The sequence below is a fragment of the Passer domesticus genome, chromosome 3, assembly GCF_036417665.1.
Source record: "Passer domesticus isolate bPasDom1 chromosome 3, bPasDom1.hap1, whole genome shotgun sequence".
NCBI classification, from domain to species: Eukaryota; Metazoa; Chordata; class Aves; order Passeriformes; family Passeridae; genus Passer; species Passer domesticus.
Window position 1 is genome coordinate 11,712,794 of NC_087476.1, and position 17,223 is coordinate 11,730,016.

General features: G+C 39.1%; 1 protein-coding gene across 2 annotated transcripts in view; it reads right to left on the minus strand.

Moving 5' to 3' along the window:
- VSNL1 (visinin like 1) overlaps positions 1 to 17,223 on the minus strand; it is an 85,365-nt gene that overhangs the window by 37,132 nt on the left and 31,010 nt on the right. For both annotated transcript variants that reach the window (XM_064411886.1, XM_064411887.1), the window contains exon 2: positions 8,884 to 9,050. In XM_064411886.1, the coding sequence (XP_064267956.1) occupies positions 8,884 to 9,045 (162 nt within the window). In that variant the 5' untranslated portion in view covers positions 9,046 to 9,050. The remainder of the gene's footprint in view (positions 1 to 8,883; positions 9,051 to 17,223) is intronic.

Below are 17,223 nucleotides of genomic sequence, written 5' to 3' on the forward strand. Positions count from 1 at the left end.
TTTCAAAATCCAGGTCACTGAAGACCTAAAATACAGGTTTCCACTAAGACATGGCCACACTTTCACTACAAGGCCCAGAAAGCCATGTAGATCTCAACTAGATATTTGATTAACATCTGGTCAGAAGTGCCATACTGTTATGTGCATGAATAACTCCAGGAAGGCATTGCTAAACCATCCTGTAGGGAAAAAGAACAAACCCTCACTCCAAAGAAATTAAGTAAAGGACATTTATATGTTGACCCATGAAGTAATTGCAACCCTGACTTTGCTAAAGTTGACATGAAGCACATGGTTTCAACTGTTCATACATAATTAGAGACTTTGTGTGCTTCATTCATGACAATTTGATTGCAAGAGAAGGGAAGATCTCTGAAGACGTACAGTCAATATTACCTCTCTGTCTTTCTCCTGCACATACTCAAGGATTTTCACTGGTTTTGTGAATACTCTTCCTTGTGATGAGAACGAAAGCACTGAGGTGGGATGAAGGAAAGTAGGAAGCAGAAGTTTTAGGATGACAAAAGTCTGAAACACTTGACTTTTGCAACAGATTGTGTAGAGGTTGTGAACCACTGATCAGTCTTGATAGCTGCTGTGAGGACTGTGTAACAATGGTAAAATAAGCATTGCTATAGCAACTAGTAGATCTAAACATGATAACAACTATGAGATGTGATGCTGACAGTTCACTGTTTTTGTTTTCTTTGAGCTCTTTAGTTCTTAGTGTTAGCAGTGGCTTTATCCATCCAAGCTGCAGTGCTCCTTTATTACCCTTCAGATAACCTTATTAATGAATTCACTGTTTTGCTTCAGAAATAATCACAGTATCCCAAATTCATTGTTTTGACTTCTCAGAGGAATAAAACATAGATCAAAAGGTGAGCTGCAAAGGAAGAAGGTCTCTTATAAAAATGCATGACAGTTTTGGGAACTGGTGAACTTTCTTCAAAATAAAAGATGAAGTGAAAGTAATTTGCATGTTATTGTTGGAAAATTTACCCAGCCTGCATTCTTTTATCAGACTATGCTGGAAACTGGGGCATGCATGTAAATGGTGATATTTTTAAGCATTCCAGGCTGGATCATCTTGTCCTGTCTAGATGTACTCTCTTCAATGCATTGGGAGTCAGTTTAAAATGCTTCCAAGAACCACATATAGCCACAGAATTACAGATATATTCAATACTTGGTAATAATCAGAAGTTTGGACTAAATATTTGCATTCCCACACATCTGCTGACTCTGTAAGCCCCGAAGATGCCTTTGGACAGTTGGACTGCTTTCTGGATTCATGTGACCATGATTCCTGCCTCTTCCAGACAGAGTGTCAGCATATGACTTGTTCAAGCATTAGGAAGATTCATTCCACTGGCCTGGATACTCCACAAGCTACTGTTCAGAGCAATTAAGATGTAGCTGTTTAGATTTCATCTCTTAAAATTGTCTGACTTCCTCATTTCCCAGATTTAGAGACTCCAGAGGAGATTGTCTAGAGGATATGAGCCATTATATGCTTTGCAACAGAAGCAAAAAAAAAAAAAAAGAAAAAAAAAGAAAAAAAAAAGAAAAAAAAAGAATTTTAGCCTTCAAAATTAGCCACTAGCCATAATACTGCAAGGAGAAAAGGACTTTCCTTCTTTGCCTATGAAACTTTTTTACCAGCTTTAGGACCCTTACTTTCACCCCTTCCCTCCCAGATTTAGGTTTTAAACCATTGCTGCCTTTAAATGACAGCTGCCAGTGTGCACATCTTCACATGTGGTGAGAGGAGCTCTGCACACTGTGGATCCAGCTTGTAGGACTGGACACTAATGGTTAATGGAGCCTGCAGCAGACTTCACAGCGCTCGGGTCTCACAAAGATAAACAATTTTGGGAGCTCAGTACAGTCCTAAGCGCTTAAGTAAGGATCAGGAATGAAAATTCCCATTAGCTTCACTGAGATTAGTGTTTCAATCTAAACTGACTCCATTCCACATTGTTAAAGGCTCTTAGTATTCAGTGTTGTGATTTACAGCCATATTTTCAGAACTGTTTACTACCCAACATGCTGGTCCTCTTCTGGAAATTACTGTTCCCAATTTGCTTTGCAGCTTAAATGAGAATCCGTGGTTTTTTACTGTGGATTGTTTTTGGTTTTTTTTTTTTCCAATATGGTTGCTGATCTTTAAAGATTTGTTTACTAAAGACAGATTTTGAAATCTGTTCCACAAAATTATATTAAGCCCAGACATTATTTTTCCTGGGATAAGCACAGAGACAGAAATGCAGCAGAAAGGCAGAAAGGTACGTTACCAGTATCTTCCCCTTCCCTGAATTGCTCAAAGTCAGCTTCAAAGTTAACACTGTCTTCAGGGCTTGTTTGATTTTGGTTTTATAAGTAAGGAGCATTCTGGCCCTTTGTTTTAAAATTCATGGAGCACAATCTCAGTTTCTCTTTGAAATATATAATAAGCCTTTTATGTGGTTTAGAAGTAGACCTGCATTTTGGCACAGGACCTGCCTATTCATGTCTATAAGGAGAAGAAAAAGAATAATGGCAAAAGCAGTTTTGTATGGAAAACATCCAGGCAGCAAGACCATCCCATTTTTTTCTAGCCAAGTCTTGTTTGAAAAGCAGTTGCAATCACTTTTGGTTTTAAAGTTATCAGAACCCAGTTTTAGCACAGTTTTGGAGCACGGAGAAGATTGCTCACCCTGAAAAGCTCTCCCCAGTGATAGTGCTGGGCCACAAGCCCAGCTGCTTTTCAGCACACTGCCATTTAGATTCTGCTATATTAATTTTGTTTTCATAGCAACCTCATTGAACCTCTGGTGAAAAAGAAATTTTTCTAATGATTTATAGTAATTGTCTCAGATGTGCAGATTTGTATTAAGTGCTTAAGGAATGCATTAAGAATCTCTACCTCATCAACTGTTTTACAACCCCCCACATGCAAAGCTGAGGCAAATAATGTTACTGTCCTTCCTTTCCAGACTTTATCTGCCCATCTAGATATGCACTCCTCCATATTGTGACATCCCCAAACCAGTGCTATTTGTTGCTCTATTTGTTTGCATCAAAAATTTCTAAAATAACAGCATTAGTTTTTTATTCCATATCAGTTTGAAAAATTCAATAACAAAGCAGTAATATTAATAAGTTTAAACAGTTTTTTTGAGTTAGTCTTTATAAATAAGTACATATGATGTTTTCTGTGTTGCAGTTAAATTTAGGTAATTCATGCAAGCCAATATCCTGTCATACTGTCCAGGAATACTGCTGGCACACCAGATGTGATCTTCTGGAAGGTAGCAACAAGGCTAAAATGATTATGTGAGTTGGGTAGATAAATCAATATTTTTTATAATCTACATTATTTCAAGACATGCTGCAGTTCTACAGCAACACAGGATTGGTATAATATGCTAAATATATCAATTATACTTGGTGTAATATACTTAATATTGGTATAATATACCTTAAAAGTATTCCTGTTATAGGGAGAGCTTAAGTGGCCAAAGCACACTCATAAAACCAGCACAGCTCTACCAGTTAAGAGATGATCCCAGGAAACATCAATTTCTGCCAGTACAATTGCATCTATGTTTGGGACATCTGTAAACACAGCTGTGCCATTCTGGAATCCTACTTTTTTACAGCCACTAAGAGCCTGAAATCCAGCTCTAACCTGATATTTTGAGGAGCTCTGTGCCATCTTTAGAAAGATGCTAGTCTGTCTTGAAAGAGGCTGCAAATACACCCACTTAAATTTCCATAGATTTTTGAGATTCTTTTGTTCTACACGTATTAAAATGAAGGACTAAAAATCAATTCCCTTCAAGGCCGGAAATGTGAGATAGAAGCCAAAAATATGACAAACCATTTGATTCCAATTAATGAAATAGCATTATTTTTTTTTTCCCTTTCATTTAAAAGTTATCTATGAAACTCCAAAACATATCTAAATAATATAGGGGCAATAAATTGACAAAGTAAGTTACTTTATTAATGTTAGCATTATATTATGATCATTCCTAACTCTACTCTTCCAGCTAGATGACCATTGGTGCTTGCTTCTATTAGAGCAGAGTTATGCTTCTCATGTTCAGTGACCCAGTTCCAAGGAGTATCACAATATAGAAGCCTATTTTCCACTTAATAAACATGCATAATTCCTGTGAATATTAGCAGTGATTATGCACACTTACACACTCTAGGGCATATTCATCTAAACCCAGTGAATTCAAAAGATCTGAAGGAAAATGTATTTGGCCCTCTAGACTGCAAGAAACCCTAAAGAACGATAGGAACACTCAGAGATTTTTATTGGTATCTTTTATTTTAATGACAGTTTTGTATATTAATTTCTTAGCTCTCTGCCTGCAATGATAATGAAGTTTTATGCAAGATAAAAGAATTAAGGACTTTTTAGGACAGCAAAAGGAAAATTAAGACAGCTAGTAAGGATTAAGCTTAACAGTTAGAGTATTCTCTTTGAAGAAGAAAATTTTAGGTTTCAGCTTGTCTGATGCTATTTCCTACAGAAAAAGAGGTTAATTGGGATATTGCCAGCAGCTCAGAAGGTCACATCTCATCACAGGTAGATAAATGAGAGGGCAAGCAGTGCAGATTCAAACAGAGACACGATAATTCACAGAATGGATAAAGTTAGAAGACATCACAGCAGATCACCTGGTCCAACCTCTTTGCTCAAGCAGGGTTATCCCAGAGCACATGGCACAGAAATGCACCCAGAGGGTTCTGGAATATCTCTAGTTGATATTCCAGAGGGTTCTGGAATATCTCCAGTGAGGGAGACTCCCCAGCCTCTTTGGGCAACCTGTTCCAGTGTGTTGTCACTGCACAGTAAGGAATTTCTTCCTCATATTTGGGAGAAACTTCCTTTGCATCACTTTCTGCCTCTTGACCTACTGCTGGGTACCACGGAGCAGAGCCTGGTCCTTCCTCTTGGCATGTTCCCCTCAGATACTGACAAACACTGATGAGATCCCCTCTCAGTTATTTCTTCTTGAACAGGCCCAGCTCCCTCAGCCATTTTTTCATGGCAGAGATGCTCCAGTCCCTTCATCATCTTTGTCACCCTCTGCTGGACCTGCTTGAGGAGCTCCATCTCTCTCTTGCCATGAGAAGCCCAGAAATGGACACAGCTCTCCAGATGCATCTCACCAGGGTTCTGTAGAGGGGCAGGATGACCTCCCTCAACCTGCTGGCAATGCTCTTCCTCTAATTTATTTCGCTTTCTACAGCTTAAGGAGTATATAAACCACTGTGATAAAGGCAAGGCAATTACGTTATTTTTGTCACTTAAGAGAGAAAGCAAAAGGACTCCAGTCAGTTGATTTTGCTTTTTCTACTGTTCTAGACAGTTCTCTGCAGTAGGAAAAAGTCACTTTCATACCCTGGAGAAATTTAGAATTTAGCACCAGCTCCTGTCCCGAGCAATGCCTTGTGGTTTTGCATGTTTCTTTACAAAACATTGGCTTGAGTTTTAGCTTCCTCAGAATGCTATCCACAGACTTCTCCCCCTCACATGCTCTGTGCAGACTGTCAGGACAGCCAACTCAGTGTTTCAGTATTTAGGACTCTGTGGCTCTGGGCTTGCAGTATATAACCAACTCTTCAATAAATGATTAAAAAAACTGCAGAAGCATTCACTTCATTCAGCATCATGGAGGGAAACATGAGCCCTAACAGTTTGCCACAGATTTTGTATCCCAAGAAGAATCTATCTACCCAAAAATGGATGAGTATTTTCAATGAACCTACTATACTGCAGAAAATGTTAAATATGCAACAATATGAAGTATATTTCTGCCTATTAGCTGCTTGTTTAAAAGAGTTATTCTTGACTAAATATTTTTATAGACACTTGCATTAAAAGTGCTGCAAATAATTTTTCTGTAGAGTCCATTGGTAAAACTGCTATTTATTTTAAGCACTGGATGATTTGCATTCATAATGGAAACTTCAATAGCAAATGTTCCCAAGCCAAACTAGAGTAATTCCCCCTTTAGTCAATACAGTCTTCATCTACATCAGTAAACAGTACAGTACAATTGATGCAAATGTGTAGAGTTGGAAGGGTTCATGTTGAGGACCTGACATCCACATCACACCTGTTCTGGAAGTTCCCTTTCAGACCAGCTCAAGCTTATTAGCAGCAATTAGATAAAGTAACACATTATGTGTGATACCAGGACACATCTAGTTATGTTTCATAAGAAAACCAAAACCCAAACAGTTTCTATGCCCTGAGATTGTGCATCCCACTCTGTAATTCTGATGAAAGAGAAGAGCACATAACCAGGAAATTCACTTCAAAGTATTGCTAATATAAAATGTTTTGTCTGTTTAAGCTGAGGATATTTTCTATTCTGTATTAGTAAAAAATAAAGGAGTTTCCTTTGCACCTAAGTTAGATGGCCAACACCTTTTTATCAACACACATGAAAACGCACCCCACAGCTCTCACAAACAAAGAAACAATGTCACCTTAAGTCAACATGAATTGGAAATGGAGGAAAGTCTTGTATTTCTTTTCAAAATATATTGATCTGTGGAAACCTTCCTCAATAAAATCTAGTTCAGACAAACAGATAAATGTCATCCCTTCCAACTAGAAGTTTATGCAGAAGAATTACAAATCAATACATGCTTCATGTATTTTCACCCTGAATATATTTCAAGTGAAGTGTGATGCTATAAATGTAATGATAATAATTCGGGTCTCCTGCTAGTAGCTCCTCCTGGAAAGATTAAATTTCACATCTGGGGTTTAATCTGCAACCAGAAGCTGGGGTAGACAGAATGTCCTACACAGAAGAAATTGCCACCATGGCCAATACTCAGACTATGAGCTCCTCAGAGACATTATTTTACAAGTATTTCTGTGACACAGAGAGAAGTAAAGCTCTGGATTTACTACAGCTAATCATATTTCTCCTTGCAAGATTAGTATTTTGCCCTGAATAGACATTAAATGTAGGATGACAATAAACTGGAATAAATATATGGCAGTGCCATTACATAGCAAAAATCAAACCCCACAACTACCAAAGCAAGGCAGAGAATCACATTTCATGTCCATGTCTAAAGATACATGAGGTCATAAAACTAAAAGCTGGATATTGCAGCTTAGTAAGATTACAAAGCTGTCTTCAAATTTCAGGAGCAAAATACTGCTTGTGCTCTTCATGTTATTTTTTTGCACTACCATTTCTGCAAATATGAGACTGAATTTACTTCCTGATGCATCTTCACAAGTAAAGTATCTTGCGAAATATCTATGAATGCTTCAAACACCTGCGTGAAGGAGGGAAGTCCTGGGAATTCTGAGTTATTTCCAGATATTTTTCCTCACAGCATACAAAATCATAAAAAAAACCCAAACCACCACCCCACCAAAACAACAACCAAAAAAAACCCCAAAAAAACCCCAACCCACAACAATAACAAAGCAAAAAAAGCCCCTGAACAAACAAACAAACAAACAACAACAAGAAAAGAAATACAAAACAAAACAAATCCCCAGAAAATACCTTTACTGCGATTTTCCAAAAAGAAAAAATTCTTTCTGAAGAGCTGACAGACTTTATTAAGAATTTTTTAAGGACTATTTACTTTGCCCAGAAACAAGTATGAGAAACTACTGGATGTCTGCTCTTGTTGGATGTGCAGTGAATACTGTTTAAAATGGAGCTTATAAATTATCAGTTAATAACAAGTACAACACCTGAGGCTGTACAGATTCTTTCATCTGAAAATATAATTAATTACAAACTCATTTGTTTCTTAAGAATAGGATCGTGAGGCAACATCTTCTTCAGCCATGAATATTAAAATATGAAGACAGAAGCTTATTTGTGTAAGCTGAATTAGAAGTTTATGCAAGAACCATTCATTAGAAAGGAAAAGGATCTAGGTAATACTTTGCAGAGTGATCTGGTTCAACGCGGAAGAAATTTAGGAAAGAACTGCAATGTGCATTTGAGGAAAACAACTTGTCCCACTTGTCTGCAAAAATTGCCAGTGTGCTCAATAGTAACTACTTACATTTGAAAGGTTGCTTTATTTTTATTCAGCCTCACATTGTATTTATGAGCTGTTCTGATCCTACAGTTCATCACTGCCATTCAATATTTGTCCTAATTAACATTACTTTGAAGTGTCTGACCTTCAGGTCGACACGCAATTCTGAATTAAAATATAATTATCTTTGTAACATGAATACACTTTTTATGCTTCCCCCATGTTCTTCTTGTTACAGAATAAATACATAATAAATGTAAGGGAAGGACTGCATTGAACATGACAAAGTAATGAAAAATAAGAAGAAAATAAACAGATCAGCCTGCTTTCCCTTTCCAATAAAACAAGAAAAAAAGTGACAGCAGGGAAAAAATAAAGGCAATACCTAAAATTTATGGGAGAAATCCTTTGTGCACTGTGCATAATTTATCTGCAGGTCATACTGTCATGAAACTTCACCACTTTCATATAACTATGTCCAGAAATCACATGGTATATATTGAACAGGACCATGGCCATCCTTTAAAGGTGAACAACATCACCTTTAAAACTGGAAATTCATGTCATTAATTTCAGAGCACAGAGAATGTATTATATTTGTTCTGAATAAATCACAGCTTTTTTCCTAAACTTTTGGTTCTTGTCACTACAGTTACACAAATCACTGGTGTGAAGAGGGTAACTCTTCCCACTCATTGCCTCACCTTCACCATTGCTTCTCCAAGTAAAGTTATTCCTCAGTCTAAATGACCAGCAGCTCTGGACTATTTGCTTTACATTACTTCATAACTTTTTCTACAGTCAAATAACTTACTTTTAAGCCAACAAATAACTCAGTAAATAACTTACTTTTACGTAGAGCTGCTGAAACTCCTCAAGGTTCAGTCTACCACTTGGACAGTCCTTTAGAAACCCTTTGTACCACTGTTTTAGCTCGTGTTCATTGAACTCCGTGCTCTTCACCAGATCCTCCATCACCTCAGGGGCCAGCTTACTGTTTTGTTTCCCCATTTTGCCTTAGGAAGAAATAAATGAATACAATTAGCCAAATGTGAACATTTTAAACTGGAAATAGCCACATAACTTGAACAATTGTTTTGTATTCACTCCTGCTTTCAGTCAAACACAAGTCACAGATTTGCTAGTGAACATGAACCCAAGTTATGTTTCATTAGTGGAGGCTGAAAATAGTGAAAAAGGCAACATTCTTCTTTCATTTAGGAATCTTAAGGCCTGGAGACAGACTACACTAATTTTCCTTAAAATTAGACAATTTACAGCTTTTCTGTACAGTAAGATTGAAAAAGATTACTTTTTTTTTTCTTTGAATGTAACAAAAAAAAATCACAGATTCAGGGATGTCCAAAGAATTGCTCTTTATTTTTGTCTTGAAAATATCTTCTGACATGACAGCCACATTAGCAGCTACTCCTCACATGTCCAAGGCTGTGGACAGGGAAGGAAGCAATGCAAGAGTCCACAAACTTGGTCTCAAGAAATTATGAAACCAAACTGGAAAAACAAATTTAATTCTTACGCATTTGTACATATACATGCATAATACAGGTGTATAAATAGATGTGTATTTATATATTTAATGCATAATTAATAAACATTAGATGGTTTACATTTCATCACTGTTTACATTTAATTGTCATTAACTCTGAAGATATTCACTGCATTTATTATATACATTTTGTATATATTTAAAATATTAAACAGAAATACAAAATTTGCATGTGTGTATAGATAAATATAGGAATTTCAGTACTACTCATGTTGGCCCGTTGAGACACTTTCAGGTGCTTTGACATTTGACTAAAGGTGTTCTTTGAGAGAACTTTAGAGAAAACCTCATCTTTAACATTTCCCCATTTTGCTACAGTTTTTTTTATGACAGATATCTTTCAGTTACTTTTTAATCAGATGACAGACAGCACTTAACTTGTCCTGTAGAGAACTGCAAAGCAATGAATAATTTCTTTCCAGAGCCCAGATTTGCATTTCCATTTTTATCTCTAGTTTAGCATCTGTGTCTAATGACTGCACCACACTGAATGCATGGATTTCTAGTCCATATCACCACCCATTCCCAATTTTAATCTATTGCTTTTGGCATCTTCCCCTATTTCAAAGCAGAAATTTCTTTCTCCTCAGAAGGACATACATTGTTCTGTTCCAACAAATCAATATATTTATATAATTTCCTTTATGGGAACATTCCTTGAGCAGGTGCAAAGTTAATAATTCCTCTGTGTGTGGTGAACATATCCCCTGGTGCCACAGTGCCAGCAGCACTTTCAGGTCTGCTCCTGAAAGACCTCATGGCCCTCTCCCTGCTGGCCATGGTCCTCCCTGGTCCAAACTCACTCCATGCTCTAAACTTTGAGGCTCTGCCAAGCTCCTCTTCACACATTTTGGTAAACTTAGCACAAATATGTGAGTTCAATCTTCCAGTTAATTGCCACAGGTGAAACTATACATACAGACGTTCAGAAATCAGCTATTTTGACTAAATGATGGGTTTGGAATTTATGGTCTTTAAAGCAACTGCCCCAGCCTTATCTCTGAAGTTCCCATTTTCTCATGACCGTGAGAAGTGACCATGACCCAGTTTGGCACATTCTGAATTTAATTCCCATGGAAGACTAAAGCATACTAATGCAATTATTTCTCTAGCTCCCACTCAGATAGGTTTTACAAGAAACAGTGACTTTTTAATATTTGTTTTATTCTTTATGGGGCATGTTTACTTCCTCTTTTTTATTTACACTCTGCTACCTTTTGAAGTCATAAGGTGCTTTGCTTAGGTTTCAGAAAACCCCTAAACACACTCAGCAGTTATAGTAACTATGCTAGATAGATTCAAAAAGCACCTTTTTTTCTCTCTTAATTTAACCAGTTGTACTTTTGCTTGACTCTTCACCTGGATTCATATCCCCATAAATATTTAACTCAACAATATTTATGGATGAAAAAAGCATCCTCAATGGGCAAAAATCAGGTGCTTTTGACTGATCACTTTTCTGTTATAGCAGCTTTTTTATCTTCATCCATGTTAGCTTCACAGCCCTTGGACCTGGCGCCAGTGAGAGCTGGAACAGAACAGATGTGGTGAATCTGAGCCACATCTGCCAAAGTTACCTGTGCTGTTTTCAGTGATGGGAACATAACCCACTGCACAACACCACAGAGCATGGAGTGGGCCTGCAAGTGTGTAAGAATACGTGAATAAAGACACACATATCCACACATAACCCATCAGCAGAGAAACAAGCCAGCAGCTTTGTGGCTCTGTGACCCAGGTCCCTAATTTTGGGCAGCTGCCTGTCTGTCACAGGTTGTCCAGTAAGTGCCAAACACCTTTCAGCCATTTCTGATGTACCTCACCACAGAATATCTCATAGTAAAGGAAACCACAGCTGACATTTTAATAAACACTCTCAGAACCAAACCAGTATTTGAGAAAGGTATAATTGGTGATTTATGGGTTCTGTACTCTTATTTTCTGCTCCAGCACAGCACTGTGAATAATCTGCTGGGATCTGTTTGGGACAGAGTACGCAAACTGACCAAGCTGGACACAATGCTTTGCTGGAATTAGAAGCACTCATTCTTTCTTTATATTTTAAAGCTCTTTTTTTTAGAGAAATTGAATTACAATCTGCAAGAAAGCTCAAGAGTCTCATATAATTATCAAATATAAACTCAGACTTCTGGCTCTGGGAGATCCATCTTATTTGGGAATAAAACTCAAATACATAGATTATCTAGTTAATCATATCCTAACATCTTCTAGAGCTTCATTGAATCTCTTATTATTATTGAAAAAGTACAATCAACCATTAGCAATGAGTATGCTACTGCCAACACATTAAGTTTTCTAAAATTAAAACTATTTTTAATTAACTTACAATCACAGTTTCCCAAACAAGCTTTTTCCTTGTGAAAATCTACAAATATGCCTCAGGAAAAGACAGGAGAGAACAGCTGCACATTCACTAAGATTTCAAGAAGAGGAAAGATCACTCTGCAAGCATTTTTTTGTTTAGTAAATTTTATAGTTTTCAACTATAAATTTGTTCCTAAGTGCCATATTTCCAACCATGCTATGTGACAATCCAAGCCCTGCTATTCATACTTGTGTTTTTGTGTTTTCTGGTTGTGTTTTCTGGCAAAAAATCACGAAAGGAAAAAAACAAAGGCTTCATGTGGGGGAGAGATTCCTGATAACCAAGGAACCAGGTATCTGGGTGCCACATTATAGATACCACATCAAGTCTGTTCCCAATGAGATTGCTCTGGCAGGAGCATGCTTATTAACACTAGACAGGGCAACACAATCCAAATTAGAGATCAAGAGAAACACTAAAACTCTACAGTTGTGCTACAAGTAGCAAGAGAAACGAAGGTGGAGTTTAAAAATATATCACTTTTCTGAAACACTTGAAAAGGCAGTCAGCCATCCAGAGAAAATTGCTTTTCAGAAATACTTGGTAGGCTACTCCAGTATTTCATTAAGTAACACCTTAATTGCTGCTTTTACAGGCCCATAGAAAAGTCAGATTTTGAAGATGGAATTTTATTAAACAGCCAATCCCCAACCTGAGGCAGTGCAGGCTGTGCCAGCAGCAGGTGGGGCAGTATGAGGATGGATCTGCCTGCTCTTTGCCTTGCTGGACCTCAGGAGACCCACACCAGACAGCTCCTGCAGCTTTGAGGCCTGGTATTGTTTGTTTGATGTATTTCCTGCAATGCTATCATGTCCCACATATGCTTGTGTTGTTTCAAAAGCTCTCCACTCAATCACCATCCAGACCTCCTGGCCAATGGCAAGGCTTTTTCCCTAGAATATTCCACAGCAGGTCCTGCACAGGTTTATCAAGTCTGCCTCTCCCACTTGGCTTGCCAGCAGTAAAATGTCAATGCGGGCACAGTTTCACAAAACAAAGTTTAAACTACACGACTAAGAAATAAAAAATTTAATTTGAATAGCAAAACATGACTTACAGAATCTTGTTTGCTTTTTAATGATCTCAAAAGACCTCCCCCAACTGTTGCTTACACAGCTCCATTCCCAGTCTTCTTTCCCCTTCTCTCATTCACTGTCAGCCTCCTTGGCGTGTGCTCAGTGTTCAAAGGGACCAAGAGCAAACAAATTGAACTCTGTCTGTTCCTAAGGAAGAGTAAACTGAGTGCTGCCAAAGATCTCCTATTTGTGCTGAAAAAGGACCCAAATTCCACTGAGAAAACAGCACCAACAATGTCCTACAATGTCCCTACAACCCAGCCCTGTGCTGTTTTGCTTGCTTTCCTTAGACATAGTTACACAAACCCATTCTCTTTCCAAGCTGCTTTAGGAAAAGTGTTGCCAGCAGTTTGAGGGAGGTGATTTTTCCCCTCTGCCCAGCACTGGTGTGACAGCTATCACCATTCCCCAAGCTGCTGTGTGCAGTGCTGGGGTCCCTATATTGGGCTGACATGGATTTACTGGAGTAAAGCAAAGGGACACAAAAGTGATGAGCACTGGTTATAGAAAGGGAGTCTGAGAGGGCTGGGGCTGTTCAGCCTGCAGGAGAGAAGGCTCAGTGGGGTCTAAATACCCAATGAGGGGAACAAAGACAGCAGAGCCAACCTCCTCTCAGAGATGCCCAGTGAGACAAGAGGCAATGGGCACAAATTAAAATTCAGGAAATTCTCTCTTGATGTAAGAGAACATTTCTTTACTGAACAGCTGATTCAGCACTGAAACAGATTACCCAGAAAGCTTGTGGAGTCTCCATCCTTGAAGATATTTAAACTGGACACAACTTTGAGCAATCATCTGTAGTTGACTATGCTTGAGCAGGGGCTTAGACTTGAGCATCTTTGAGCGCCCTCCAATCATGGTGATTCTGTCATTCTGTGAAACACAGGGAATGTGTTTCACACATAAATGGTCAGTCACACCACCTATTTTTGATATCCACAGTAGCTGCCTAATTTCACTAAATTCTCACATGGGTAGCCAAGAGAAAAAGTGCTCTTCCAAGGCAACCTCTGGGGAAGAGGTACTGGTGACTCAAGCCACCTTCCTTCCCTCACTGATTCCAGGAGTGCAGAAAGATTCACCTCATAACCCTGGGTAAAAGCACCGAAGTGATTGAGGCTACCCCAACTTATTCCCCTGTACTCTGGCTGCTTTGACACGTGCCCATGCTCACACACTCACCTTCCCAGTAATTTGCAGGAGTTAGCTAGCTGGTAGTCAACCAATACCTCTGCAGCCTCGTGAGATCTGTGCATTAAATGAATTCCCTTGTATGGTTCATGTTTTTCTTGCTCTTCCCTGGCTTTGGGAAGTGGGAATGAGTTGTGTGGACTATGCCAGAGGCAAATGACAACACTCACTTTGCCAGCTCAGCTGTGCTGGCAGGCACTCATTAGGCTGGAAGGAAAACTGTGGTTCATCCCCACCCCTCTGCCCACTCCCAGCCCACGAGCTCCCACAGGAACGTGCTGACTCCTGGGCACGACATGTGAGATCCAGGCACTGAGCAAGCAAGAGTGGTGGGTGTCTGCAGACTTTCACCCAGTGCAAATTTATAAACAGCACATCAGTGTATAGACTCCAATGTACACATACATATATAGGGGTAACAAAACCCCAAACAATTAATGCTGGGAAAAGCAGAGACCTACAATCTATAATCTACAGTATCAGAATAATTTTCACATTATTTTTAAGCAGACTGTTTATCAAATTTCTAGCCTTGTGCTGATAATTCCTAACAACTCCCAGCATTGCTCCTTCCTGTTCAGGTTGTGTCAGATACTGCCTTTTCTCTACTAATGCCAGCATGAAGGATAGATACAATGACTATCAAACCACACAGATGCCTCATTCCTTCAAATGCATTTGTTATTTCACAGAAGAAATCTGGAGCTAAAATCTGTCTTTCACACACAAAACAAACAACAGCCTCATACCCAAAGCCCCATGGAAATAAGTATCCAATAAACTATATGTTTGGAAAATAAGAGGAATTTTGCCATCCCCATGGAGAGAGATTCTTTACTAGGAGCTGTAATGACATGACAAAGGACATTGGTTTTCAGCTGAAAGAAGGTAGATTTACCCTGGATATAAGGAAGACATATTTTACAAAAAGTGGTCTTCCACTTTCAGGGATGGGACATCCACAACTTCTCTGAACAGTAACTTGTTCAGAGAAGTTGTGGATGTCTCATCCCTGAAAGTGTTCAAAGCCAGGCTGGACTGGGCTATAGGCAACCTGTTCTAGGGAAGGTTCCTTGCACATGGCAGGGGGGCTGGAACTAGATGGTCTTTAAGTTCCCTTCCATCCCAAATTGTTATACAATTATATTTTCCCTAAGCCATTAGTGAAGCACCTCTTCACAGCAGTTGTTGACACAATTTCTAAGTCAGCTTGCATGTAACAGGGATGATGCTAAGCTCTGTCCTATACCTTGCACAGTTGAACCACCCAGAAAAGCCCTTTTTTCTCCCAATACACACAAAAGATGAAGGTATTTTAAAGGAGGTTCTGGCACTGTGGCATGATACCAGCTCTGAAGATTCTGACATAAGTCCTACACTATGATTAAACCTTCTGAAAATGTGGTCAGTCAGCTTAGAAGGGACTTTCTCCTCTCACTGTCTCTCCTGGAAGTGGCCTTTACTTCATGATGTCATGGCATCTGCAGCTCTCCAAATTCCCAGAGGACAAGAACTGCCTCACTCATCTCATTCCCATCTTCCTACTCTTTTCTCAGAAGCCCTGGATCCAAAGACAGAGCAGCTCCACACCTGCACTTTGCCCACGAGAAAGAAGAGATGCAACAGCCTGTAGGAGTGAAAGATGAAGGCAATCCAGCTCCAGGTGTTTGCTGTCAGGACAGAAAAGGCAGGCAAGGAAGGAGCAGCATGCCAGACACTGGCAGAGGTACCAGGGCAGAAGGTGCCCAACACAGCCACAGCCAAACGGGGCTGGGCAGTGCCAGGCACAGTGGCCCTGCTCCAGCTGACCCTGCTAAGTGGGGCTGAGCACTACACACTCTTCAGAAGTCCCTCCCAACCTCCACAGCTCTAAGAGTCAAGAACTGCAGACATCCTTTCAATAGTAGTGGGAGAAAACTCATTATCAGGTATAGGTAGATAAATATGTTTTCATATTGTTATATTGGCCATAGCGACCTCAAGACCTCAAGGGTTTTTCCCTTTACCCAGAAACAAAACTGACCCTGAACTAACAGCTCCCTCCTTCATACAAAACTTAGGGCTCTATTTTAAGTTTTTAACCTGCCATGACCAAAATATAAGAATTGACATGTATGTGTGTATGAGGAATAACTTCTTTGTTGTGCAGGTGACCAAGCACTGGAACAGATTGCCCAGAGGGTGTGGAGACTCCCTCATTGGAGATATTCAAGAGCCATCTGGACACAATCCTGTGCCATGAGCTCTGGGATGACCCAGCTTGAGCAGGACCAGATGATCCACTGCAGTCCCTTCCAACCTGACCCATTCTGTGAATCTGTGTTTGTGTAACACCATACTGAAATTAGAAGCAGTCATGATTTACTGCTGATAACATAAACCTCAAACTATGGATGAAAAAATAGGCTAGGTTCCAATTTATATGGCACTACAGCAAAACTGGAATAAATCCAGTGATTTCAGATTACTTTACTGGCTTTACCAAATATCAGATTCAGGCCTGTAAGCTCTCTCTGTAAAAGAAATGGGGGAAAATAGAGAGTAATGGCATTAAGGAATGCAATTATCCAACCAAATTGAATAATAAATGCAGAAAAGAGGTCTAAGCAAAAGAAGAGAGATATATTTTTTAATTTTATTTGAAATGAGATGGATATTCAATTAGATTCAAGCAATAAAGAAAGCATTTGAAAGGGTAAAACCTGTACAGGGGGCTGCTCTGACATAATAATGACTGATGTAGGACTGTTTTCTCTAGGTGACTAGAAAGCTAACACTGAACTTATTTCATTAAAAGTATGTATTTGTTTTCTGTTAATTCTGGAATAAAGCAAAAGGGTGTTCTCTACATTTTCAACATGAGAATCAAGGGCCATTCCAGACCCATAAGCAGCTCCACAGTTGATGCAGCCCTGTCACAGTAGGGCTCTGTTCAAAGCCTGATGCTGAAGGCAGCAGCTTGGGTAGAA